The sequence below is a fragment of the Lissotriton vulgaris genome, chromosome 6 (assembly GCF_964263255.1).
Source record: "Lissotriton vulgaris chromosome 6, aLisVul1.2, whole genome shotgun sequence".
Lineage (NCBI taxonomy): Eukaryota > Metazoa > Chordata > Amphibia > Caudata > Salamandridae > Lissotriton > Lissotriton vulgaris.
The window spans coordinates 128,680,373-128,707,740 of record NC_141694.1 but is presented as its reverse complement, the minus strand read 5'-3'; the positions used below and the strand labels follow the sequence as shown (position 1 = coordinate 128,707,740).

The 27,368-nt window shown below is 46.4% G+C and overlaps 1 protein-coding gene across 3 annotated transcripts in view; it reads right to left on the bottom strand.

Annotated features, from left to right (window-relative positions):
* The window catches only part of TOGARAM2 (TOG array regulator of axonemal microtubules 2), a 477,994-nt gene that overhangs the window by 346,268 nt on the left and 104,358 nt on the right, over positions 1–27,368 (bottom strand). For 2 of the 3 annotated variants that reach the window (XM_086926144.1, XM_086926145.1), the window contains exon 1: positions 3,372–3,513. In XM_086926144.1, coding sequence (XP_086782270.1) covers positions 3,372–3,399 — 28 coding nt within the window. In that variant the 5' untranslated portion in view covers positions 3,400–3,513. Of the gene's footprint in view, positions 1–3,371; positions 3,514–27,368 lie in introns of those variants that run through there. The other variant, XM_086926146.1, reaches the window with a different exon arrangement.

Below are 27,368 nucleotides of genomic sequence, written 5' to 3'. Positions count from 1 at the left end.
CTCTCGATTTGTTCTGCCTGCCTATGACTCTCTCCTCCCCTTCCCCTCCCCCTGGTTCATGGAAGACCTTGAGTACTTTGCTGGTCCCCCCATAAATGGGGGCAGAGATGGGCCTGAATCATCTGCTGCACTCCAAACACTGTATTGTAGAATTGGTAATGCCCTATTGCCGGCAACACTTTCACATGCCTTATGTTGCCCTCTGTCCTGAGTCCTCACTTACTCCCCGACCCCTCATCAGCAACTATGGCCGTCCTTGAGTGCAGATGGACCCGCCCCAACCTTTTTGCAAACATGAAGAGTGTACAAAAGCATAGCAAAGGTCATCCTGACAGACACTTTTCATGTTCAGACAGCCGGGCACTGTACATGTGCTAAATGTGCAGGCACCTGGCTGCCTGAGCTGAACTTTGCTGGGCTGAGGATTTCACAGCACTGTGGGTGTGGCGTCCTCAGCCTGGAAAAGCACTTGGAAGTCCTTCCCCTCATGATGAGGCGGGCAAGTCACTGATAGACTCGGACCTGGGTGCTTCAGTTTTAAGCTCCCAAGTGCTCAGGGCCGAGTATCTATCAGTGATGCTTGTCGCAGAGTGGGTGGGGTCAGCAACTTTCACTACCCCCATCCCTCACTTTTACGAGTAAGAGACTGCCTTCTCCTCTCAGGAGGCAGCAGTTTCATTCTTCTAGGAACCTCGGAGGCCTCCCTCCTACCACCTGAAATTACCTCTGCAGCCCAGTAAGTTTTATTTTTTTTAATGCATGCATGTGTATGTGTATGTGTATTAGTGTTTTTTAATGCATGCATGTGTATATGTATGTGTATTAGTGTTTTTAATGCAAGCATGTGTATATGTATTAGTGTTTTTTAACGCATGCATGTGTATATGTATGTGTATTAGTGTTTGCATGCTGTGAATGGGTTTGTGCGTGCGCTTGTGAATGGTGGGTGTACGTGTGCTTGCTTGTGAATGTATGGATGTGAGTGAATTTGCATGTAGATGGGTGTGTGTGTGTGTATGTGGGTGCATTTGTGGTCCGCCAGCCCCCCACCTGCTCAAATTACCACCTGCCCCTGCTCTCCAGCCACCCCTCTCCTGCACTATGTTGGGCATCACTATTGGCTTTGCCAATGCCGGGTACGTCTATAAACGTACCAACATTAGCAAAGCCAACAGCAGCAACTGGCTGCTTTGAAAGCCTAATTCTTATACTTTCAATATGGCCACCGTGTTGTGTGATGTTGTGTTGCACAAAGCAAAGCAGTGGGCATCTTGATAGAGTAGAATTTTTTTTCACCCTTTCAAGCTCACTGCCACCTTTACGCAAACACAGTAGCCATCTTGAAAGTATGAAACCATTATTTTGTGTACTCTTAACATGGCTATCACAGCCTGTCACATCATGCTGCATCTGGGAACATGGGGGCGATTTTGAAAGTATGAAAACATTATTTTCTATACTTTCAAGATGGCTGTTGTGTTGTGTCACGTCACATTGTAAAACACAACATGGCAGCCATCTGAAAAGTATTACAACATTTAATTTCTAAAGTTTGGAAATGGCCGTCACATTACACCATAACATGTTCTGTTAGGCAGAGTGGCGACTATCTGGGAATGATAACAACACAGACGTTCAAGCATCGCCTGATAGAATTATTCCTCAACACCCTATTCGATAGAATGCGACTGCAGCCGTTTTTGCTGCTGCTGCCTCGTTCATATCAAGATACTCAATACTGCTCGCAAACTGAAACCTCATCGCAGTTTATGTTAGTTGATTAAATGTAAACTCTGAAGGACTTTTCTAAACACTTGATGCAGTTGTGGCTTTTCAAGGAAATACAACCCTAAGAAAACAAATGTTCTCACACAGCTCTCGGGCTCGCAGAGAATGCCATGCAGCAACTGGTGGATTCATGATCGCGTTGCATATGTAGCGCTTTGATGCCGTTTGGTCTAATGCACTTTAGAAATACCACAAATACAAATGATATTGCAGATGAGGGCACGCCCAGTCTTTTACAGTTGAAGGCAGCGCTAACACATAGTTAATGTATGGGGTGTGAGTGGGAAGCGTGCTAGGCTCCATACCAGCCTCAGTCATTCAGAGAATCCACAAGCCTCCTGAGAGAATGTACACAAGTGTAAAGCATAACAAGGGCCATACCATAAGGTTCAAGAATGTATGGTGACTGGCAAAGGAAGCCCAAGTCTGGCTGAATTTGAAAGAATCTCTGATTAGCCAGCACACCCTTTGATTCCCCTGCACACTCCCCAGCTACATACCGCATGAAATATTTCACATATTTTAAATGTATCTAGTGTACACCACAGCTCTCTACTTTCTAAATATGTGATTCTGGGAAGACTGCAGGCCACTCCTCACCCCTCCCAAGTAGAAACCTTACTACCAGCCTCTTGCAACTGCACTAAAACTCAACCATTTTGCTCACAGTCCTAACTATGGAAAGGACTGGGGAAAAGGACTGGGGAAATGGACTGCGTTATGGGATGGATAGATTATGTAAATTGTGTTGCACCTTTGAAGCTTGAATTGATGTTCCTAAATTCAGTTTTTATCTGACTTAGATCCGACACCTACGAACAGCCGAGTGTTTACACACAAAGGTGGATGGTTACAGAACTGATGTGATGAGGAGAGATTTGAGACATGCCATCGAAGATTACTAAACAGCAAACCCAACACACATTGTTTAACGTATTTACATTGCACATATTTAGAATTTATGCTCCATGAACATAAAGTGGATTCCCAAATCAAAATGTTTTGTCAAAGTGGGAACTGGAACCCAGGCTGCCATCTTATGTTTTTCATTCAAAAACATTTATCCACAATGTGATCGGAGGATAAGAGAGTTAGTATGCATGAGAAGGTTTCTTTCTTTCAAACATACATTTTCAATATGTCCTCAATTGAGCATCACCAGGGTGTCTATGGATGCAAACAGCTTAGTCTGACTTTTACAGCAGGGCTCGCTGAACCTCTCAAAAAGTAAAATATAGTCCGTTTTTCAAAATATTGACAGCCAATATCCATGGGAAATGTTTCCATCTAATACATTTATATGTTGGACATTCTAGAAACCGGAGGCGAGTCAAAATCAGCTCTGGCACTTCAAGACAGCCCCTCACCATCAGAATTCACCATCAAAGACAGAAGACAGAAGGATGGACCCAGAATTCACCATCGAAGACAGAAGACAGAAGTATGGACCCAGAAGTTCTGATGGCTATTGGTTGGAATGGTCACCATGCAGAAATTCGTATAATACATTTACCTGTAGATGTTGCAATACATAATGGCATCTGAAATTCTACTGACTTGAAAGTTGTCTTGGGCACCCTTACCTGCAGCGACATCATCGTGCCGGGCCATGTCCACGGTGGAAGGTCGTCCCTTCACGACTAGGTTTCTGGCGACCTGCTTCTGTGGCTATCAATAACTTCTCTCCATAATCCCCGGGGATCTGAGAAGAAGTAAAACACAGAATCTCACATCTGTCCCTTGGTGATCGCTGTTGCATCGCGCCAGCTTCCACCTGCCTCCTCATTAGAATACCGGAAAAGGCAGCAAAGTTCGACCAGAGTTGAAGGAACTTACTGGCACTGATACCCAAAAGCAATAGTTGGCACTTGAACAGGCCACCTGTTTGCTTAAGAGCTTAGTCCACATGAACTCACCTTGCATCAAAAGATCGCCACCTCCCCCCTGCCTAGCAGCAAACCGCGCGCTCCTCAGCAGTGTAGGCGCAGGATGGTAAACACCGTGCATTGTCAAGGTGTCAGCCAAAGTAGCTATTTCTACAGCAACAAAAGACATGTTGACAGGAAGGACTGGAAGGACAACACATCCCTGGTGCCCCTGGGGCCAGAAAGGCACGCAAGAGACGCGGGGTCAATTGTATCGCTTACACCGCCACCACAGCGGTGGGGAAGCAACAAGTCCTGACAGGCCAGAAGCGCTCACAATTTGCTCTCAGTACGATGTGGAAAGGCCCAGTGTGGATCCCAAGCGCCCCACACACACAAACACCCACATACTCCAGGGCTGCTAAAGAAAGAGAGAACATGCCACTAATGCATGTGGTAAATAAACTTGAGCCGCAATGGCAGGCAAGGGAGCAGTGAGACCCAGTGTGTGCCAAATACTAAACTGCATTAACAATTAAAGTGTACAAGACAAAACCCTACGGTGTAACTGTCTGCAGGCTACTCAGCACTCAGAAGTCAGGAAGCAGTTCAGCTCAGCTGCCAGCAGGGGGACTTAAATGTGCAAACCACGCTGGACAGACAGAACCCTCTGAAAGACAGACTGTAATCATGTCCCTCTCTTTCTGGCCCGGAAGAGCAACTGATGAATCAGAGAGTATTTGTAGGAGATGGGATTAGTTTAGGTGTCTTAACACTTTGTTTTAGGAAGTAAACTTGTTTAGTTTCACATTTTTGTATCAGACACCTATCCACGCCTCGTAAGAATAAGCATTAGCAAAGCCAATAGGTCTGGCGTTGGCAGGCTAGTGTAATGGTCAGCTTCTTTTTTTTATTGCAAGAATATGGCACAAAAAAGAAAAAGTGGGCACCTAAACGTGGCCACTATATGCTTACATTAAACATGTTTCAAATCAAAAAAGGTCACTAATGCAACATTTGTATTAATTACTGTTTTGTATTAAAGACTTTTAGTTGTGACATGCATTTTGCTGTTATTTGTGAAGGCGACAAGAATACATTTCCAGCAAACCAAGCATTGAAATCACGTTCTCACCCAAACAATTAATAACTTTAGAAAGGAAACTGCAAATAAATCACTATCTAACTGGGCACTCAAAGTGCAGGCACAATAAATAGTCACTTTTTTAAAATTAGTGTAAAAAAATAAATAACCAAAATGAAAAGGCATTTGTGGTGGAACCAGGTTTATCAATGAAGACGAAGGAACTATTTTTAGGTGGATGTGAACAATGTGCAAACATTTAAGAGCAGGTATCACAAAAACAATTGAGAATTGTTACTATTCTGTGCTCCCGTGCTTCGTTTGTGCCGGTGGTTGCAGGCGGTGGGCACTGGCACTCATCCTTTGAACCGGAACATTTTGTTTCATCATCGAAATTTGACCCAGAGCAAGATAAAGGAAGACAGAGGAAGAAAGAGGAAGAAACATATAGGAAAACTGGCACTAGGGGAAGGGGCGTGGATGAAAAACAAACCACTAGAGTGAGATAGAGAGGCAGGAAATGTAGGATGGCGAGAAAATGAGGTGGGAGGCGGAATCAAGACTAGGGGGGCATGATATTCAGCTACCCCAAGAGTTGCCAGTGCTGGCAGCAGGCAACTGAGGAAATCTTTAGGGCGCTACACTTGTGCCCTTTTAGTTATAAATTAAGCAATGTACCCAAGTGCCGCAGCAGTGGTCCAACAATGGGACCGCAGGACTAATGCATTGGTTTTTGGAAAGAGGAAAATTGTTAAGGGGCACCCATTAACTCTAGATTTAGCCTTTACATCGAGGCTGTAATATATTATATAGCCTATATAGTCTGGTAAAACGTTGCTTAAATGATACCAATACCCTGTGTGCTTTCTTACAGGTATGTTTGCCATAAACCAGCAAGATCCTTCAAACAAGCGTGTGATCTGCTTCACTTGGATCCAGGGAAATGTGGTGCGAGCTGTGACCACTCACCAGGATTGCTCACTTTGAGCAGGTCGTTGCAGGTGGGGACAACTAAGCACTCGTTTCTTGGGACCGGCCCTCATTTTTCCTCTTCAGACTTTCATAGAGAGAGAGAGAGAGAGAGAGAGAGAGAGAGAGAGAGAGAGAGAGAGAGAGAGAAATACAAAAAAGATGAAAGAGAAAGATGGAAAAAACAGTGACAAAGGGAGAAAGCTGGCATGAAACAGAACCTGCAACAGTGAGGCAAATGTAAATGTGTAAATGTATAGGCATTTATATAGCGCACTACTTACCCGGAGGGTCCCAAGGCGCTTCGACCGCTGCAAAACCCTTCCTGGCTTCCCTGAGAGATGGTCCCTTAATGGGTATCTCCAGGGTGAGACCAGGCATCCCCGGCGGTCTGGTGGGGCCGTTAGTGAAGATGAGGCAAGCTAATGCCCAGAGTTGCCGAGTGTGATCGCTGATCAGAGTGGGCACCGAGGCGAGAGAATTATCTAGTCCGCTGACCCTGGTCCAGAAACCTGCCGCGCCGGGAATCGAACCCTGGTCCCGGGCCGTCCTCTGCTCTCGGGTCTGCCGCCTCTAACCAGTGAGCCACTTTACTTCACAGGCAAAGGGGCGGGGAGTGTCTGGTGGTGGTTTACAGAGGCATGAGATGGAATCAAGACTATGCAGCCTTCATATTCAGCACTTCGATCATTGTAGCGCCAACCACAGGCTCCTGAACCAAACTTTGGGCACTCATTCATTTTGTTACTAATGAAGCACTAATTGCTAAGCAAAGGACATGCTGACACACAGAGGAGCCTCCACACTCAGCGGCGTCCCTGCACTCCGCAGCCTCTCAGAAAATGTGCACTGTGTTGCAACTGTACTGTTACTCTACTCACCCATGCGGATGTCGCCGGTGATGCAGTGGGTGGTCTACGTTTTACAGGCGCCAGGTTATAAGCTCTCTTGGAGCCTGGGCCCCACCAAAAACGTAAGTACGAAGCACCAGAGCCTGGCCAGGACCCCCCACATTATTTATCCTGGTGGGACACAGTATCACCTATGGTAAGGAAATCACTGCTTCTTGAGGGCTTCTATCTAATTCTGTAATAGAACACATGAAAACCTGCCTCTCTCTGTGTTCAGTCAATTCTCTCTAAAAACCGGGACGTACTAAACTTACTGAAGTTTTCTGGGTTAGATGGAGAAAAAAATACGAACTGTCACAGCAAATATGGGATGTCTCATCATCCTAAATATAACGGCATTGGCTTGCCAAGGTTCAATCGGTAGGTGTAGTGCAGATTGATATGAAGATTCCACAAGTGGCCGGGCAAGGATGTCCTGGTTGGTTGGTTGACTAGGGAATGTGCAGTGTGTAAGACCTAAAACACAGCTCTGACAATGGAGTCGGCAGAAATGGAACCCAGGGAAGTGTTGGTAACGTGCGGCGTGACGTATGAAACCATTCATCGGGAGAGATGAAAACATTTCTGGAGGATTGAGGCAAGTAGCAACACTGTTTTGAAGTCCACAGAGCAGTGGTCAGGTGAAGAGGTTCACTAAAGTTGTAGTTAGCCAGGGTGTCAGGTATTGATTGGTACAAACATGTACATAATTTTGTGTGGATGTACCATGTAACACCGCACTCAAGTCAAGTCAAGTTTATTAGCATAGTTACTTAAAACCATTGCATGACAATAACCGAGCCATAAAAGCATTACATATTAGAAAAACATTGTACAAAAAAATACAATCCATATGAAAATAAGCCTAATTGGGAAGACCTTAAAAACGTGTAGTATACATTAGTGCAGGTAACGCGGCGTTAAAAAGATGACCTTCAACACCACACTCAGTTACAGGAGCGAGTCTCTTTGAGATGATCAAGAAAATTAAACCATTCATTCCCGCCGATGATTTCAAGATTGTGGTGCAATCCCTGGTCCTTTCCAAACTAAACTATGGTAATACTATTCTCGCTAGGACGCCAAAAACTCACCTCGCCTACACCTTAGAAAAGTTCTAAACATGGCAGCCCGGCTCATTTCAGACGTTAACCGGTTTGAACACGTTACTCCTGCCCTCAAGAGCTGCAACTGGCTCCCCATCGAAGGAAGATGCACTTACAAGACTGCCTGTATCATCCACAAAGCCCTTCACTAGCATACACCCAACTACTCAGAAAACAAGCTGACGAAAGCAGGGATTACTGGATCTTTGAGAAGTTCCTCTGCACTTTTGCTCCTACCACCCGATGTAAAAAAAAATCAGCAACCAAGTCTCGCTCTTTTTTCGGAAATGCTTTGAGCATATGGAACTCTCTATATTGCGATCTCCGATGCAACCCCTCCTTCACTTGCTTCAAAAGAAACCTGTGCCAGAAAGAGCCCTCTTTCTGCATGGTTGCCCCCACTTTTTGCTGAACTGCTGGTGTTCTTTAACCAAGTGTGCCCTGGGCTCCTGCCAATCAGGTGCCCAGACCCTATGTTCTTTCCCTAAAACTGCATTCAAGACCAAACCCAATTGGCACTTCCTGGGCACAGATCAGTCCCTGGTCAATTGTACCACAAGTACCTAGGGCACTGTGACCAGGGAATGCCTCTAAGGGCTGCAGCACTTATTGTGCCACCCTCAGAGGCCCTGTACCTTTACACTTAGACACGGTCTTTGCAGGCTGCGTGTTTTGGTGCAGAACAAAGTGAAAAGTCGACATGGCACACATCCCTGTGTGCCATGCCTACAACCTACTGCCCTGGCATAGATCCGTCACTCCTCTAGCTTGGTGCACTATACCAGTGGTGAGGGTACAGTGCATGAGCCCTGTACCCCATACAGTGTCTAAGTCAATTCTTAGACATTTTAAGTGAAATACTGCCATTAAAAGTATATGGTGCTGGGAGGTTGTCATTAAGAACCCCACAGTACAATAATGGCTGCACTGAAATCTGAGAAGTTTGGTATCAAACTTCTCAGCACATGAAACCCACACTGATGCCTGTGTGGTATTTAATAAAAAAAATGTACACAGAGGCCATCTTAGAGATGCCCCCTGAAAAAGGACCTACCACTAGTATCCAGGCTGAGTGGCTGCTTTCAGCTGCCACAACCAGACATGTTTCTAGACCCCTGGGTCGAGAGCCTGCTGCTCTCGGGACCTGAAACAAAGCAAATCCTGGGACGAGGTGTCAAGCCTCCTCCCCTAGGATATGCAGGGTCCAAGAAGGGGGAGTTTTAAAGGCTTGCTGCCTTTGTGAGCTTCCTCAGTTTTTTTGCTGCTCCCAGCAACTGGTCCCCTCCTGTTCTGACCCCTCTTTGAGCGGGAAAACCGGTGGGAAAACCAAGTGAGGAAGAGAGGTGTGCTCACCTCTGCCAACCCCAACCCTCAGGTGGGGGGGTGAGGTGAAGCACAACTCTCAGTCCACGCCATCTTACTGATGGGGGTATCCAGCCATCCAGAGTGAGGCATATACCCCCCTCCTGCTGGAGGGTGGCATAATAGGGGGTGTACCCACACCAGGGAAGGGACCCATTGGCCCCAACCTTATACCTACCTGTAACACCCCTAAATCTAGTATTTAGGGACACCCTGACTTGCTTCCTCAGACAAGAAACTACAAGAAGGAAAGAAGAAGAAGGACCGAACAGCCGTGCCGGAGCTAAGAAGAGCAGGTCGCCCACTGACTTGGCCGCAGCCTTACCGGCCTGTCCCCGCCATGAACCTGCAGAAACGAATCTCCATTGTGACATACAGCCAGCAGCCTCAAGAACCCTGAGGACCTGCCCTGCCTTCAAAAGAAAAGACTCTGTCTCCTGTGAATACTAGATGTGTTCACCAACAGACTCCAGCTCTGGCAAGTTCCACGAGTCTGAACCACTCTGCACCCAAAGCCCATGGCCCGAGTTCCAGTGGCAAAACACCACAGGAGGTCTACCCAGCGATCCTGACCCGGGATCCGGTGATACCTGACCTTCCTCAAGCCTCCAGCCAACGCCTGCAGCCTCAAACCGGAATGTCCCCTCAACTGTGGCCAGGACCTGGTAAGAAGATCTGATCCTAGAAGGCACCCCTGAACCCTGCGCCCCACGGCCTTGTGAGGTCCAACCAACGGTACCTAAACAACCCCCAACATTCCAACTTACCTCTGCAAGTGGTGGGTGCACCCAGAATACCTTCGTCCCCAAGCCTGCAGTGTGTTTGCAAACCGGAGACTCTACATGAAAGCTACAGGGCGCCTGGGCAAAAACAGTGTTGAGTTGGAAAATCTATCAAAACCTTTAAAACTGTAACTAAATAACAAAAGCGCTTTTACTTACCTGTTTAGAGGAAATGTCCCAAGAAGTATCCAGTTATACTGCCCAGTTTAAGAAAAGTAATCTGTAAAGTAATCTACTTTACATTCTACTAAAAAGCCAACACAAAGTATATGTACAGTATTTCAAATCATTGCATTACTAGTAGCTCTACTGTAATCAAATCAAGGTATATATACAATTGCAATTCAAACTATTTACAAACTGTATTATTACTGCAAAGAACTTATGACTTATCTGTGCCAGGCTTGCTTGGTTATAGGAAATAAAATAACTAAAATAATATTTTTATACAAAACCAATTGGTCTGAAGTTTAGTCTTTGAGAGTGTGATATCATTTGCTGATTGAGAGTGTACAGCAAATGCTTAACACTACCCTCTGATAAAGCCTAACTGCTCGCCCACACTACCACAAATAGAGAGTAAGGTGCGATCTACTTTAACCTCTGCCTATCTTTGGTGTTCCACTAGATTCTGTGCACATTATACTTGACTTTGGTATAGTATGTACAGAGCCAGCGTCCTACAACCTAAAACTCCTCAACAAATAAATAACTCTTAGTTTACTGAACTTGGTTAATTATCGCTTGTACAGGTCTAGACCCTCTGTCATAGTCAGCTGTTTATTTTTTTATGCTGTCTATTAGATCCTCTCAAAATGCTTCTCTTGTTTTTACAATTTTTTTTCTTTGAAGTGTACTTTTATCTCTTGAGTCTCGCTTCATAAGTTATTGTATCCCTGATTTACTATATTCTTTTACGATCATGTAGAGCGCTCTGATACGTTCAGGTCTAGCTAGCGGTATATTAAACGTATGAATACATAATAATAAACGATGAGGGTGTGTCACCAGTACTTTCTTAAATGAATAGCCAAACATATTAGGAATGAGGAGAGGGTTGAGAATTTGGAATCAGAAAAGAAAGTACTTGGAAAACAGATCAAAAGTGAAAGCAGTTGTGGCAGAAAAAATGGTGCTAGAGGACAGGGTTCAAGGCGAGTAATTGCTGTCTGTATGCGAAAGGTATGCCCAGACGTGGGTCTTGGGCTCACTGTGCCACTGGAGTCAAGCTATCCTGGCTTATGAGGGGTGAAACCCCAAAACCGGTCCTAGGATGCTTGTTTCCGATCTAGGGAGGACCTGGCTTGGCAGTTCGGGCTGGACTGTTCCCATGAGGCACAGGGTCAAGACAGATTTGCATATGGCCAGGTCTCAACTGGGATGGCATGGTGAGCAAAAGAACGATGGATTTAGCCCATATCTGGAGGTGAATGTTTTGATTTGTTCCGCAATCCGTCCAGCAATTGTATGTCTCGTCTGTATGTGGGACAGCATGGCAGTGGTGGGTGCATGTGAGATCTGGCTGAGAAAGTAGAGGGACTGGAGGAGACAGAGGGACAAGCAAGGTGGGTAGGTTGGACACTAGGATGAAGTTCACTGGTGGCCCTCAACATTTTGAATAGTTACAGCAGTGAGGCTGGAATCACACAGCATGGCATGCGCACTCAAAACCTTTTTGAAGATTCTGACATCTATATGCATAGAGCATAGTTAATGCGGCAGGGCTGTTCCGAATAACAGTTATCTACAACTTCTCAATATTTGGAAAGCTAAAGAATCAACTAAAACTCAAAGCAATTTGCAAGTCGCTCCAAGCTTTAATTTTTCTTCAATTTCCCAACTAAATATCAATGTTCCAACTTCAAATCATGACAGGGTTGATTTAAGTCTACAATCCTGCAAAGGATTTTCTCTTCATAAATTATCAGCCGGGCCTCTAAGTCAGTATTGCCAAACTGTGGAACTCAGCTTTGTTTTCACCGGCATAATTTTCAAAAATGATAATTTAACCTGTAAGCCATAGTCATTCTTGAATGCGTGGGTCTGTATAAGAAAGAGAGTAAAACAGTTCAAATGAGTGTGAGAAACAGGAACTGAGAAACTGATTGATATAAACAATAGAAGGCTCAGGGTAGAAAAGGTTATGTGTGTGAGAAGGGCAAGTAAGTGGGTTCTGCAGGGAAAAGAGGCCATGAAAGAGGGAATGGAATGTGTGCATGTGTTTATGAGAAGAATAACCGGAAACTAGGTCAGGCCCCATAAAGGAACATAGGAGTTGAGCCCATCAAATAAATTACGAACAAATACTCATACTGCTGCACTTTCAGACCCTTTAAGTACAGTTCGAATAAATCCCCCGCATCATTCAATTCAATTCTGCAAGCGTTTTCATTCAAATCACTTCATTATTTCATAATTGTCCAAGCACATTGCACATCTGTTTCAAATCTGACCTTTTGCATAACAACATTATATGTGGAGTTAAGGACCCTGGTGCACAAGTGAAAAAAGTGAACGTGTGGATGCATAATGAAAAAACATAATATTTCTAGAAAAAACAAAATAATATAAAAATTAAATGAAGAATGCTGACAATGCAGTTCATTGTGCATACCAGTCTGCTAATACTCAACTCCCAGTGGGGTAATGTCTTTCGAAATAATCATCCCACATTGTGTGGAAATTGCGACAGGGAATGGAACTATCACATTTCTGAGGCTGCATATAATTTTCGAAGACCTTTATGCCTCTATCCATTCCTTATCTCCTGTTACCCTGTCCAGTAAACTGTCGACGTGTTTCGACCCCTTCTGTTTGGGGGTCGCCTCAGGACCTAGGCTGGCAGATATAATTCAAGGCAGCGAGTTTCATAAGCATGCTGTTGTGACAGGCAAACAAATGCTGCAGTGTATGTTAAAAATACTTCAGTGTGGAGACAAGGGCTGGCGACCTGTTTCGGAAAACAAAGGAGAAACCAGGAGGTGAATGCTTGAGTGAATAATCATCTTGTGTCATGATGCACGCGTACACTTGGGTTGCTTACCCCTTTGCTGTAACGCAGAGTATCAGACTCTGTTGCAGGAGTCTATTCATGACCATGTTTGGACCCTGCATGTATAAACGAATTGTCAACAATGATCTATATCATCTAATGGCCTTGTATTAAAACAATTTGTTTGAAACTTACCAGAGACCAGATCTTTCAAATAGGCTATTGAGAGTTGGCAGTTTCGGCGGCTCTACTTAATGGATGTTAAAATTCCGAAGTCCCTGTTGTGTTTGTTAGAGAAGCATTTCATTGAGAGGTGAGAGGGGTTGGATGAAAATGGGATGGTAAGAGGAGTGTGAGGGACAGAGAAGATGGTCTTTGAGAAAAGGGGGAGAAGAAGGTGAAACTAGAAGAAATGTGAAAGGAAGAAGTGAGAAGGGAGAGTATGAGATACAATAGTGTGATGACTGCTAAGAAGAGTAGTGTATGTGGGGATCTTGAGGGAAGCAAGCAGGACAGAGTGAATGGTGCCTAAGAATGGACTATTGAATGTGTGAATAAAAAGTGTGATAACTCTAAGAGGAGGGTCTGTGAAATAGAGAAAGGGAGGTGGAGGGTTAAAAAGAGAAAGAGAGAGGCTCATGCATTGTACAAAAGGAAAGGGTTGAATGATAAATAAAGAGTTCCAGAGTAGCTTTGAATAGAGGACAGGCGAGACAGTGCAAGAGATGGGGCAATGTTTGGGTAAGAGAAAACTAGGTGGATGGCTAGGGTGTCATCAGCAGGGGGTGTCATATTTCCAATACAAGCAGGAAATGCTACATTCATTGTACCTTCAATTGGGGATTGCACAATCCTTGTGCTTGCTCTAGATGGTGCAGACTGAGATAGGAGTAATAGAGACAGCAAATAGAAGGGGAATGAGAGACAGAGGAGGTGAGATAGGGGAATGGGAAGAGAGAGACACAAGCATGTATAATAGATACTACTGGATGGACACGAGGGCGACAGAGGGGCAGGGGTGAATAAAGAGCACGAGGGTCAGAGAAAAGGGTTAAAAGACAAATAAAGGTGAAACAAAAGAAAATAAGAAGAGACTGAGAATAGATGGAAATGTAATATAATCCCATGAGAGAGACGGAGAGAGATAAAAGGTAGGAAAGTAGATAATGGATAAAGGTAGATGCTGGATAGACAGAGTGAAAGGAAATCTAATAGTAAAAGGGGAAATTTGGAGAGAGAAGGGGAATGGTGGGGAGGAAATGAAGAGCAGCAGAGAGGTGTGTTTTCCCCATGTTTTCTTCTGATGGAACTTACTGGACACAAGTCGCTCCCTACATCCCCTTTCACAGCACGTGTGGGGAAGATCCCTGCTTTGGTCTAGCAAGGGCTAAGCTTGGACAAATGTGCATCTGATAGGCAGAAGTTGGATCTAAAGCAGCAAGACTGGGATATGATGACAGGCTCAGAGTGACGTAGCGGGACTTTCAGGATGCTAATGTAAAATATCACCTAAGTGAGAATGGTGTCAAAACTTGCATAGTCCCTCATTCATCCACATACACATTCCTCCAGAGATCTGTCTATAACCTACATGTCACTCATACCGTACCTTTGTGTGTTTGGTGAGAGTTACTAGTCTGCTTTGCTGAATCTGTTCTGTGGGGAGTGGGATATTGCACTTGCTGCCTCTGCAAGAGTGGGATGTTTGCTTTGCTATTGCCATGCTTCACTTGTTCTGTCAGGAAGCACATTTTGTACTGCTCATACCTGAACTGCGCATGGTTGTGTGGGGGAAAGCTTGCGCTGCTGCTGCTCTAGATGTATCCGTGTTCAAGTTCAAGTTCAGGAATTTATATAGCGCACTACTCACCCAGAGGGTCTCAAGGCGCTTGAGGGAGGGAGGTGCGTTACTTATCGAATAACCAGGTTTTGAGTTGCTTTCTGAAGGAGAGGTGGTTCTGTGTAAGGCGGAGGTGGGTGGGGAGAGAATTCCAGGTTTTGGCCGCTAAGTAGGAGAAGGATCTTCCTCCCATGGTGGATCTGTGGATGCACGGAATTGCGGCGAGGGCTTGATTGGATGATCGCAGTTGGCGGGTGGGTGTGTAGAAGGACAGTCTTGTGTTGAGGCATTCGGGTCCTAGGTCGTAGATGGCCTTGTGTGTGTGGGTGAGGAGGCGGAACGTTATTCTCTTGTTGACGGGGAGCCAGTGGAGATCCTTCAGGTGGGCGGAAATGTGAGCATGACGGGGAATGTCCAGTATGAATCTGGCTGAGGCGTTTTGGATGCGTTGGAGTTTTATTCTGTAGTTTGGCTGTGGTCCCGGCGTACAGGGTATTTCCATAGTCCAGTCGGCTGGTGACCAGTGCGTGGGTGACTGTCTTTCTTGTTTCGGTCGGGATCCAGCGGAAGATTTTTTTGAGCATGCATAGGATGTTGAAGCATGATGATGTAACGGCGTTGACTTGTCTGGTCATTGAGAGGGAGGAGTCTAGGATGAAGCCCAAGTTACGTGCGTGATCGGTAGGTATGGGTGCTGTACCTAGGGCAGGTGGCCACCACGAGTCGTCCCAGGCAGAGGTGGAGGATCCTAAGATGAGGACTTCCGTTTTGTCCGAGTTGAGTTTTAAACGGCTGTTTTTCATCCATTCGGCAACTTCTTTCATTCCTTCGAGTAGACTGGTTTTGGCGGTATTTGGGTCTTTGGTGAGGGGAAGGATCAGCTGGGTGTCGTCAGCGTAGGAGATGATGTTGAGGTTGTGTTGTCGTGCGATGGATGCGAGGGGACTCATGTATACGTTGAAGAGGGTGGGGCTGAGTGAAGATCCTTGTGGTACACCACAGATGACTTCGGTGGCCTCTGATTTGAATTGGGGTAGGCGGACTCTTTGAGTTCTTCCAGCGAGGAATGAGATGATCCAATCCAAAGCTTTTCCTTGTATTCCGATGTTGTTTAGGCGTTGTATGAGTGTGCTATGACATACTGTGTCGAAGGCGACGGAGAGGTCAAGTAAGATGAGGGCAACTGTTTCTCCATTGTCCAGTAGTTTTCGGATGTTGTCTGTTGCTGCGATGAGGGCGGTTTCGGTGCTGTGTTTGGCTCGGAATCCGGACTGTGAAGGGTCGAGGGAGTTGTTGAATTCAAGGAAGGCAGCAAGTTGATTATTGACGGCTTTCTCGATGACTTTGGCCGGGGAAGGGAGGAGTGAGATGGGGCGGTAGTTCTTAAGTTCAGAGGGGTCCGCTGTGGGTTTCTTCAGAAGGGCGCTGAGTTCAGCATGTTTCCAGCTTTTCGGGAAGGTGGCGGAGTTGAAGGAACAGTTGATGACATCGCGGAGATGGGGTGCGATGATGGAGTCTGCTTTGTTGAAAATGTGGTGGGGACAAGGGTCAATTGGTGATCCCGAGTGGATGGAGTTCATCAGGCGGATGGTGTCTTCAGTCGTGATTGGGTTCCAGGCGCAAAGGTTGTGAGAGCATTGTTTAGGTTCGCAGTTGGGTGGGGTGGGTTGTTCTTCGGACAGGTTTACAAAGCTGTTATGAATGTCGGCTATTTTGTTGTGGAAGAAAGATGATAGGGAGTCGCAAAGGTCCTGGGAAGGAGTGATGTCGTTGTTGCCCGCGGTGGGGTTGGTAAATTCTTTGACGATGTTGTATAGCTCCTTGCTGTTGTGGGCATTGTTGTCGAGTCGATCCTTGAATGCTGACCCACTTCTGCCCAAGATGTCATTTTCAATGAAGAAGGGTTGGTTCCACTGCTGCGGTCTTATCTTATGAAAACATTATTTATATAATAAATGCACTTTCATAACATGCCCTATGAACCTGGATTGTTTCTCAGTATTTGATGTGAAATACCCGGACCTGAAGTCCTGAGGAAGGGGCCTGACCAGGGGGGGCAATATTCGAGCGCCAAAAAGGGTGAAGGGAACAAGAAGTAGCGTCCGTTGCTTGAACCTCCTGTTTTGAATCTTGTGTTTGGGAGGCACCAGTAACAACTGTTGTGATTCACCCTCACAACAATTGACACTATTCGAAAATGGATCTGACTTTAACAAAGGGAGAACATAAATGTTGACTTGACGGTCAAAAACCCACCCAAATTAGGTAACCTATAACTAGTAAACTGTACAACTAGTGAACAGCAGTTCTCTCAGGTACTTCCTAGTGGTAGATGAGGAAACCACTGATGAAGCATCTGCACTGGTAGGCGAGGGTTCATCATCCTATGCGAGTACATGAATGTTTGATAGTTTCATAGGAGGCTCGGCTGTTTCTTCAGGACTTGTACCTGTAGACTCATGTCTGTTCACAGAGAGTACACAAGTCATTTAACGCCCCACTTTGCCTCTTTAGTGTGCTAGCTACTCTTATTGTCAAACACAATATATTTCGGTAGCAGTGGCTTACGTATAATCACGCATCCAAAGAAGAAGAATATGTGGTTCCTGTGTTATACCACCATTACTGTAATAAATACAAACACATTGGTGCTCCCTCAGTAGTGTACACCCTGCTACCAATAGGTGAAGACCTGATTATAACAGGGGTTCGATATTAATGAGCACACAGTGATACTACAGCACACTTAATCAGTAAGTATAGTGAATATCAATTATTGTGCCAAAAAATAGAGATGAATGCGCTCTTCATGTTTATACAATTTTATGGTCTGTTCTTCAAGTGTTCAGAAAGATCTTGATCGGAAAAAATATATATACATCAGGCAGCCGACCTGTGTTTCGCCTGATATAGACTTTTTCAAGGCTGCAATGGTTACAAAATGAAGATTGGAAAAGCATCAAGTACATTTGTTAGGAAAGGCAATCCACTCCTAGCTGGGTGGCCACAAGTATTATATAGAAAAAAGATCCATAAGAAGGGAAACTGATATGGTAGAGGTGCTTGTGAGAGGATAGAAAAAAGAAGTGTAGCAGGACTATCGATAGAGGGACCCATGTACCATCATTGGTGATAAAGCATGCAGTGACATTTGACTCTGCAGGCATAATCGACATCTTACACCTCTTCGACGTAGTAACCTTTGGCTAACGTATATTGTACCTGTTCACTGTGTGTGAGAGGATCCTGCGAGATCCCTCCCGCTTCTGAGACCCTTCTTTTTGCTTACGCTGTCTCTTAGGGAAGGCACCACTGCTGCTGCCCCTGTTCTACCCGCCTTAGGATACGAAGCTCAGTATTAAACTTTACACTACACAAAAGACAAAATGATTTGCATTGCCCAAGCTTGTTTTAATTAATGATGTGAATGAAAGAGGGAATCCTTACAAAATATGTTTGCAGAGTTTACTTTTGGTTTTATGTGTGAAACAATTCGTTTTTTGTTTTTTTAATAGGCGAGTTGTCTTTGTAAGATTTTCAAATATATCTGACAAGTGACAGCTGTCACTCATAGCACCTTGGGGCAATTCGGCTTTGTAGCCAACATCACTTTGCATGCTGGAGTTTTGAGCCCATGATGGCAGCTTTCAAAGCAAACATTCAAGCACCTCTGTGCAACCTGCTGTTGGCTCAAAATTCAGGAATGGTGGATGGAATTGAATTCAGTGCCACAGGAATTAGACAGCAAAGGAGGACAACATTATGGGTTGACAAAGTTAAACAGCTGAGAAAGGCAAATTATGCTGCATAACATGGCACGATCTGTCACAGTATTATTCCTTTAGTTTGATACTTTAGCAGTTATCAAAAGTGTATGTGGAAAGCTGTACCACATTAGTACCATCTCATCACTTAAATACAGTAATCACTAAGCTAAACTATGTAACGGATCTGCCTCTGCTCAGAATTACGTGCAGCACTTTTTAATAACTTTATAAACCACATTCCATTTTTGTTTAAATCTACTAAATATGCAGGAGGTGGTGTATTATGTGACACATCCGGAAATTCCAAGATTATGTGGAAAACCTTGCAGCGGCAGAAACTCATAATTCCAGTGACCCTGATTATATGTCATGGCACCAATTGTCAGACTTCGAAAATGCAAAATAAAATGTTGTGCCTGACTTTCTGCCTTGCCGTTATCTTGTAGGTAATGAAGACTAGTGGGTGAGAGGACAGGAGAGCCTGATGCAAGCATCTCTCTGCAAATGGGCTAACATGAACACTCCTTGGATAAACACATGGGTGTGCTAACTGAAGAACACTTCCTAGGAGGCCAGAATGCGCAGAGTTTAGTTTTCTGCATTTTCACGTGAATTGTTGTCTGACGTATCAAGCCATTAGTTTCATTTAGGGTATGTGGTCGCTCTGTTGCCTTTCTTTAGGGGGCAGGTGACACGTGTGTCCGCTATGCTTGGCATCCAGAATTCGAGGGATGTATTTCATACTATAGACTGGAGGAAGCTGGTAATTCCTTTAGAGCCAATTGTGTTCTTGGATTGTGCCAGCTGCTTCCACGCGACCCATCTATTCATATGTGGAATAAACTCATCTATTGGCACAAGCCTCTCATATAACTGGCATTTCGGCTTGATGCGAGCAAACAACTGTCCGCTAGGTGGCGCTAGCAATTATTTTAAAAGATATGACTGCTGCATCACTGAAGCTTTTCCGGCCATTAATTGATGAATGACCTTACGGACGGCACGATTGTCCCTCAAAATCTGTGTGAGAAGTTGGCCTGATAGGTAGTGTTTCCAATTCTGGAACCACTGGTTATCAGTCCAAACAAACCCCAAAGATGTCAGGTTGTAAGTCAACCTTGTAGACAAGCTATCCTAGTGGTAGCATGGACTAAGCAGCCTTAAAGGCTTAACTTAAGAGGTCGTGTTAAGCGAGCTGTTTTACCACATACAATCCTGTAATCAAATGAAAGGACACCAGACAAGTATATATTATAAAAATATATGTATTTATTTCTAAATTACTCCCCAGTACTCTTTATGAGGAAAGGGGCACAAGCGTTAAATCAAAAGCACTGTTACACATATAAAGTTGCACGTTTATGGATGAGGGCGGGTGGCCACTCAGACCATATATCAAAAAAGTGGTATAAGTAACACTTTACGAACAATGGTTAGGCCTAGGGCCTAGAGATTCGCTGGGAGCAGTCAGGACAAGCAATGAAGAAGTCGGGAGTAGCCCACAGGAGACGGGTGCAGCACGGAAAGTGCAGCGCGCACCAATGCACTGTCAATGGTGCGTAAAAGTCAATTAAAGTGAATAAAAAGATACTTCCGCTGAACCTAGGAACACAAAACTTTAGACACAGACCCTAGAGGTGTGTACCAGTGTAAAGACACCGGCGTTGCAAAGTTACCTCACCCACAGGCCGTGGGTGCACAGGGTCGAAGTGGCGTCGGGTTCTGTCACGCAGGTTCTTGGTGCTTGGAGCTGTTGCAGCTGCAGGCGCTGTGAAGCAGAAGTGTCCGGTGCGATCCAAGGGTGGATCGATGTAGAAAAGTACCTGAAAGCAGAGGGGACAGAGTCTGGGTCACTCAGCAGTGACCAGGGTGGAACCAGGACGGAACCAGGCAATGTCGGGCGCAATCAGGCAGTTGTCGATAGGCTTCTCTCCGCTGTCACGTGGGCTCTGGGGCATCTGCGACGTCCAGGAGCGGGTCACGATCTGTCCCACGTAGGCTCTCGCCGTCAGCACCGTCGGCTTGAAGATTGTAGCAAACAGCACTTGGCAAAAGCAATCCACGCGGAACCGGGAGATTGCTTATCACTCGAACCAGGAGGGTCAGAGTGGGTGCTCCTTTTTACAGGAGCTGGTGCAGATCTGGAGCAACCAGAAAAGCAAGTCGGATTTCAAAGTTCGTCGGCACAGGGGCCACAAGCCAGCTGGCAAGTGACCGGGCCAACGCGTCGAGCGCACACAAGCAGAAGGGCCCCACGCAGCACTCAGCGAGTGTGGAGGGGTGAGCTTTGATGCAAGTGGAGCTCGGGGCTGGGGCTTCTCAAACCCCGGTGTACAGCTTCGAGGGTCACTCGTGGGCCGCACGGTCAGCGTCTCGTGGCCTTTTCAAGATGGCGTGCCCACGCTTCCGGTCGCCTCCACGGGTCTCAGCTCTGCAGGGACTGTGGATCGGGCAGGTAGAAGGCAGGCAAGCTTAATCTCGTCGATCTCTGTCGCTCGAGTTCCGGCGGGAACTGCAACAAAGCAAGGGTCGAGGGCTGGATGGTGCCTGTTTGCACAGGGTGGTCACTCCTTGACCACAAGGGAGATTCTTCAGTCTTCTCACGTCGTGTAGAAAGTCGAAGGGTCCAGATTTAGTTTCTTATGTTTCTTTAGGATGATCTGAGGTCCGTTGGGACTGCTCCCCCTCTTATTCGAATCTCGGGGGTTGGACATCCTGCTAGGTCCCCTCCTATGGGTGGGACCCAGGAAGGGGGTGGTTACACCCCTCTCCTTTGATCCTGGCCGCGCTGGGACAGGGGCTGGGAGGCCCCAGAACCGGTTTGGCCGGATCCTGCAAGGGGCAGCCTTGTGCTCCCCAGGCAGTGTCTGGTTTCATTGAAACCTCCCTACTCCAATCCACTATCTCCTGTCTGGGGTGGTTTGACACCGCCCTGTGACAGGAAACTCTTTGTCCAGGCCTCCTCTGCCGGGTTTCGGTCAGCAGCAGGAGGTCAGACCCGTGTCTGTGGCAGGGGCATCCATTTTGTGGATCTGAGGCTCATTTTAAATCAACCGCGTTTCAGTAAAGTAACATGTCTTCTCCCTCTAGAAGGGTGGAATGCTACCCCCGTCGCCAGAACTGGCGAGGGGGTAGTATTCCAATTCGTATGACACCTTACACGACATGTTTTGATAAAGCCAAACCAAAGTTGCTATATAACCGCGAGGATTATAATGCGCTTAAGAGTATATGGTATGGCATTATCCCGGATCAGCTTAGGGAGTTGTTCCCGACAGCTGCAGACAGGCTCAGCTCACGCCAGAGCACCATCTCACATAAAACCACGCACTCTGCCTCCAGGATTGATGAGGCCTTCCATAGGAGTGGCTTACAGGCTATATATGTGTCCAGATATAGGTTTAGATATAGGTATACTATATCTCAGCAAGGGGTGATTACACCCACTTGCCCCAGCTGAGTGATCAGCCAGTTGTGTCAATTTAAGAACCAGCCAGGGGTGGCAAAAGCTATGCTTCAGCCCCTGGTAGGCCTTGGTGGCACCTATGCCCTGAGCACCTATAGTGCATGGTACAGGGGCTGACAAGGAGTCCATTTCCAATTGTGGTATGTACCTATAGCACATGTATTATGAATTTAGAGAGAGAACAGCAGGCTGGGGGTCTGATTAGCAGGCCCACAGCCTCAGTAAGTCGAAAACCAGTGAAGCAAAAAGCAAAAATTGGGGTGACCATAGGATAGCAGACCCTACTCTCCTACATAACCCCCCCCCAAACGCAGGGACATTAAACTTAACCTTGACCAGATAAGTCTTCATGTTCTAAGTGGAAGTACCTGGAGAGACCATCTGCATTACCATGGTCAGTCCCTGGGCGGTGCTCCACTGTAAAGTCCATCCCCTGTAGGGAAATGGACCACCTGAGCAGTTTGGGATTTTCACCCTTCATCTGATTTAGCCACAAGAGGGGCTTATGGTCTGTCTGAATTAGGAAGTGAGTACCAAACAAGTATGGCCTCAACTTCTTCAGGGCCCAAACCACAGCAAAGGCCTCCCTCTCAATAGCTGACCAACGTTTCTCCCTGGGGGTCAGCCTTCTGCTAATAAAAGCAATGGGCTGGTCTTGACCATCTTGATTAAGTTGTGAAAGCACAGCTCCCACCCCCAACTCAGAAGCATCTGTCTGTACAATGAACTGTTTGGAGTAGTCAGGACTCTTCAGGATAGGTGCAGAGCACATGGCCTTCTTCAGGTCATCAAATGCCTTTTGACAGCTAACTGTCCACTGAACCTTTTTGGGCATCTTCTTGGATGTCAAGTCATTCAATGGTGTCACAATGGACCCATAGTTCTTTACAAATTTTCTGTAATACCCAGTCAGGCCCAAGAAGGCTCTGACTTGTGTCTGGGTAGTTGGAGGAGTCCAGTCCTGTATGGTCTGGATCTTGCTCTCCAGTGGCTGAACTTGACCCCCACCTACTAGGTGGCCCAAGTACACAACCTTGCTCTGCCCTATCTGGCACTTAGTAGCCTTGATAGTCAGGCCTGCCTTTTGCAGGGCCTCCAGAACCTTCTTCAGGTGGATCAGGTGATCCTCCCAGGTGGAGCTAAAGACAGCAATATCATCTAGATATGCTGCGCAAAAGTCATCCAACCCAGCAAGGACTTGGTTCACCAACCTTTGGAAAGTGGCAGGTGCATTCTTCAAACCAAAGGGCATTACCACAAACTGATAATGTCCACTAGGGGTAGAGAATGCGGTTTTGGCTTTTGACTCTTCAGCTAGTCTGATTTGCCAGTAGCCAGCTGTCAAATCAAATGTGCTCAGAAACTTGGCAGAAGCCAATTTATCAATGAGCTCATCTGCTCTTGGAATGGGATGAGCATCTGTCCTAGTGACAGCATTGAGACCTCTGTAGTCCACACAAAACCTCATTTCTCTCTTCCCATCTTTGGTATGAGGTTTTGGCACAAGGACCACTGGGCTAGCCCATGGGCTCTCTGATGGCTCAATCACTCCAAGCTCCAACATCTTTTGCACCTCAGCCTTTATACAATCCCTGACATGGTCAGGTTGCCTGTAGATCTTATTCTTCACAGGCAGATTGTCACCAGTATCCACCTCATGGGTGCACCAGTTAGTCTGACTGGGTGTGAGTGAAAACAAGTGTCTGTGGGCCTGCAACACCTGTCTGCAGTCCACCTGTTGCTGCTCAGTGAGGCTGCCTGCCAAGGCTACTCCATCAACTGAACCATCATCAGGGTTCTGGGAAAGCAGGTCTGGGAGAGGGTCACTCTCTTCCTCCTGTTCCCCATCTGTGGCCATGAGGAGACTCATGTCCTCCCTGTCAACAAATGCTTTCAAACGATTGACATGGAGCACCCTGTGGGGGCTCCTAGGGGTGCCAAAGTCAACCAGGTAGGTGACTTCTCCCTTCTTTTCAATGATAGGGTAGGGTCCAGTCCATTGGTCCTGGAGAGCTGCTGGCCCCACTGGGTCCAACACCCACACCTTCTGCCCTGGCTGGTACTCAACCAGAACAGCCTTTTGGTCATGCCATGATTTCTGTAATTCCTGACTGGCCTCAAGGTTTTTGGATGCTCTCTCCATGTATTCAGCCATCCTGGAGCGGAGACCAAGTACATAATCCACAATGTCTAGTTTAGGCTTTTTGAGAGGTAACTCCCATCCTTCCTTCACCAAACTCAATGGACCTCTTACAGGGTGGCCAAACAAAAGTTCAAAAGGGCTGTAGCCAACCCCCTTCTGTGGGACCTCTCTGTAAGCAAAGAGCAAGCAGGGTAAAAGGATGTACCATTTCCGCCTAAGCTTCTCTGGTAAACCTTTTATCATTCCCTTTAGGGTCTTGTTGAACCTTTCCACAAGCCCATTGCACTGTGGATGGTAGGGTGTGGTAAACTTATAGTTTACTCCACACTCTTTCCACATTGCTTTTAAGTATCCAGACATGAAGTTAGTACCTCTGTCTGAAAGAACCTCCTTTGGAAAGCCCACTCTTGAGAAAACTGCAATGAGGGCTTTTGCCACCACAGGAGCTGTGGTGGTCCTCAGGGGAATTGCTTCTGGGTACCTGGTGGCATGATCCACTACCACCAGTATAAATCTGTGCCCAGATGCTGTTTGAGGATCCATGGGACCCACAATGTCTATTCCAACTCTTTCAAAGGGTACCCCCACCACAGGTAGTGGTATCAGGGGGGCCTTTGTTGTGCCACCTGACTTACCACTGGCTTGGCAAGTGACACAGGAGCGACAAAACTCCTTGACATTTTCTGACATGTGAGGCCAGTGAAAGTGTGGAACAAGCCTGTCCCAAGTCTTATTCTGGCCTAAGTGTCCTGCAAGGGGAATATCATGGGCCAAGGTAAGAAGGAAGCCCCTAAACTTCAAAGGTATAACCAACCTCCTGGTTGTGCCAGGCTTGGGGTCTCTAGCCTCTGAATAAAGGAGTCCTTCATCCCAATACACTTTATGGGTACCTTGAGCATTCCCTGCAGCCTCAGCAGCAGCTTGCTGTCTGAGGGGTTCAAGTGAAGGGCAATCTAATTGGGCCTGCCCCAGGTCTGCCCTTGAGGGTCCCCCTGTCCCCAGAAACTCAACCTGATCAGGTTCAAGCTCCTCAGAGACAGTCTCCTCTTGGACTGCAGAATCAGTTTCCTGTGAAACCTGACCCTCAACCTGGGGCAAGTGGGAAGGCACAGCCTTAACCCTCTTGCTCCTTCTCTTGGGTTGTGGTTGGTCTATTGTTTCAAGAGCCACCACTGGTTCAGGAAGGCACTTCTTAGCCTGAGACCTTGTCACTGCAAGGACATGAGCTGAAATCCCTAGCATTTCTGCATGAGTCCTGTACTCCACTTCTGACCAAACTGAGCTTTCAAGATCATTGCCTAACAGACAGTCTACTGGGAGGTCTGCACTCACAACAACTTTCTTTAGGCCATCTACCCCTCCCCAGGAGAAGTTCACAACAGCCACACTATGGGAAGTAGTGGAGTTGCTTGCATTGGTCACTAGGTAACTTTCACCTAGTACAATTTGTCCAGGGTCCACAAAGCCAGGTGCCACCATTGTGACACTGGCACAAGTGTCCCTGTAGGCCTGAGCCAGTTTCTCATTAATTAAGGGAGTCTGCCTATATTTGCCCAGGTTACTGGGGCTTACTGCAGTGGGCAAAGATATGTCCACATCATATAGGAGAACTGCCTGTGTGGGGATTCTGACTAGGCCAGATTCCACCTCAGTACCCAGGGTCAACCCTACTAAACCCTTTGGCTGTGTACCACCACTGCTGACTGTACTAGGGGGTGCAGTTGCTTTAGGAGCTGCAGTGGTGGGGACTGGATTTTTCTTAGTGCATTCACTGCCCCAGTGTGAAACTGATTTGCAGGTATTACACCAAGGTTTCTTTGGGCCATCATTCTTCTTTTTCTTGTTTCCATTTTGGGAACCCCCCTCCTTATTGCTAGTTTGGGGGCCTGAAGACTTCTGGTCCTTTTCTTTATCTTTCTGATTCCCACCCTTCTGGTCTGTTTTCTTCTGGTCACCTTGGTTCTGGTTTTTCTGCTTAATCCTTGTTCTGACCCATTTGTCTGCCTTCTTTCCCAATTCTTGGGGAGAGGTCAAATCAGAGTCAACAAGGTATTGATGCAACAGCTGGTTCTGACAGTTATTAAGGATCTGTTCTCTCATCATAAGATTGTACAATCCTGTATAGTCTGAAACTTTACTTCCCTGCAGCCAACCCTCCAGAGCCTTAGTGGCACAATCTACAAAATCAGTCCAGTCCTGAGTCTGTGCTTTTTGGGTGTCTCTGAACAACAACCTGTATTGCTCAGTGGTTAGGCCAAACCCTTCAATAAGAGCACTCTTCAGAACAGAGTAGTTTTTGGCATCCTCAGGTCTAACAGTGAGGAGCCTGTCCCTCCCTTTCTCAGAAAAGGAGTACCATAAAATTGCTGCCCACTGATCCTCAGGGACCTGCTGTACCATGCAGGCCCTCTCAAGAGCAGTCATCCATTTGTGGATATCATCCCCTTCCTTGTAGGGGGGCACAATTTTTGTCAGGTTTCTATTGTCATAGGCCCTGTCTTTTTCTTTAGGAACTTTGCTGCCACCAGTGGCATCTAAGCCACTTATTTTCTGTTCCCTAGCCAAGGTAAGTTTAGCTTGAGCTAAGGTCAGTTTAGCTTGAGCCAGAGCTACCTCCTCCCTCTCTATCTGGAGTTGGACAGCCCTCATCCTGGCCCTATGCTCTTTTCTCTGGGAGGAAGTCATTCCTCTTTGAGATTCTCTTGAGGCACTAGAAAGGTGAGAGTCCCTTGACAGAGATCTCTCCCTTCTATTACCTGGGAGAATTTGGTTATGAGATCTGGAGTGGTGCTGGCCCTCTCCATTCCCATGTAGGTCCAAGTTGGCCTGGTTAAGCCTGGCAACCTGTACCTGGTTTCCCTGCTGATCCTGATCTTCAGGCTCTTCTACCTCAGAGCCTTCCTCTTCCTCTTCCTCCTCCTCTTCTTCTGGAAGATTCTCATTCTCAGGGGAGTTTATCCCTTCACCTGAATCTAAGGGAGCCTGACTCACCTTATCTAGATCATCCTTTTCTAGGAGAGCTATTAGGGAAGGAATAGTAGGGCCTCTGCCCTTTTTTAGCCCCCTGGCTGTGCACAAGGCACTCAGGTCTTTGTGGCTAAGGTTGTCATATCTGGATGTTGTCCCTATAGGATCAACTTCTACAGGAGCAGAGCCTGAGGCTCTACCTGTATCAGACATGACTGCTAGTGAGGTGTAAGTGGTGCACTTACCTACACTAAGTGGTTTCCTACTGTACCTTGCTAGTGAGTTGTAGTCAGGGTGTGCTAATCCCTTTAATCTACAACTACTAAGTTCAGTAGAACTTAATATGC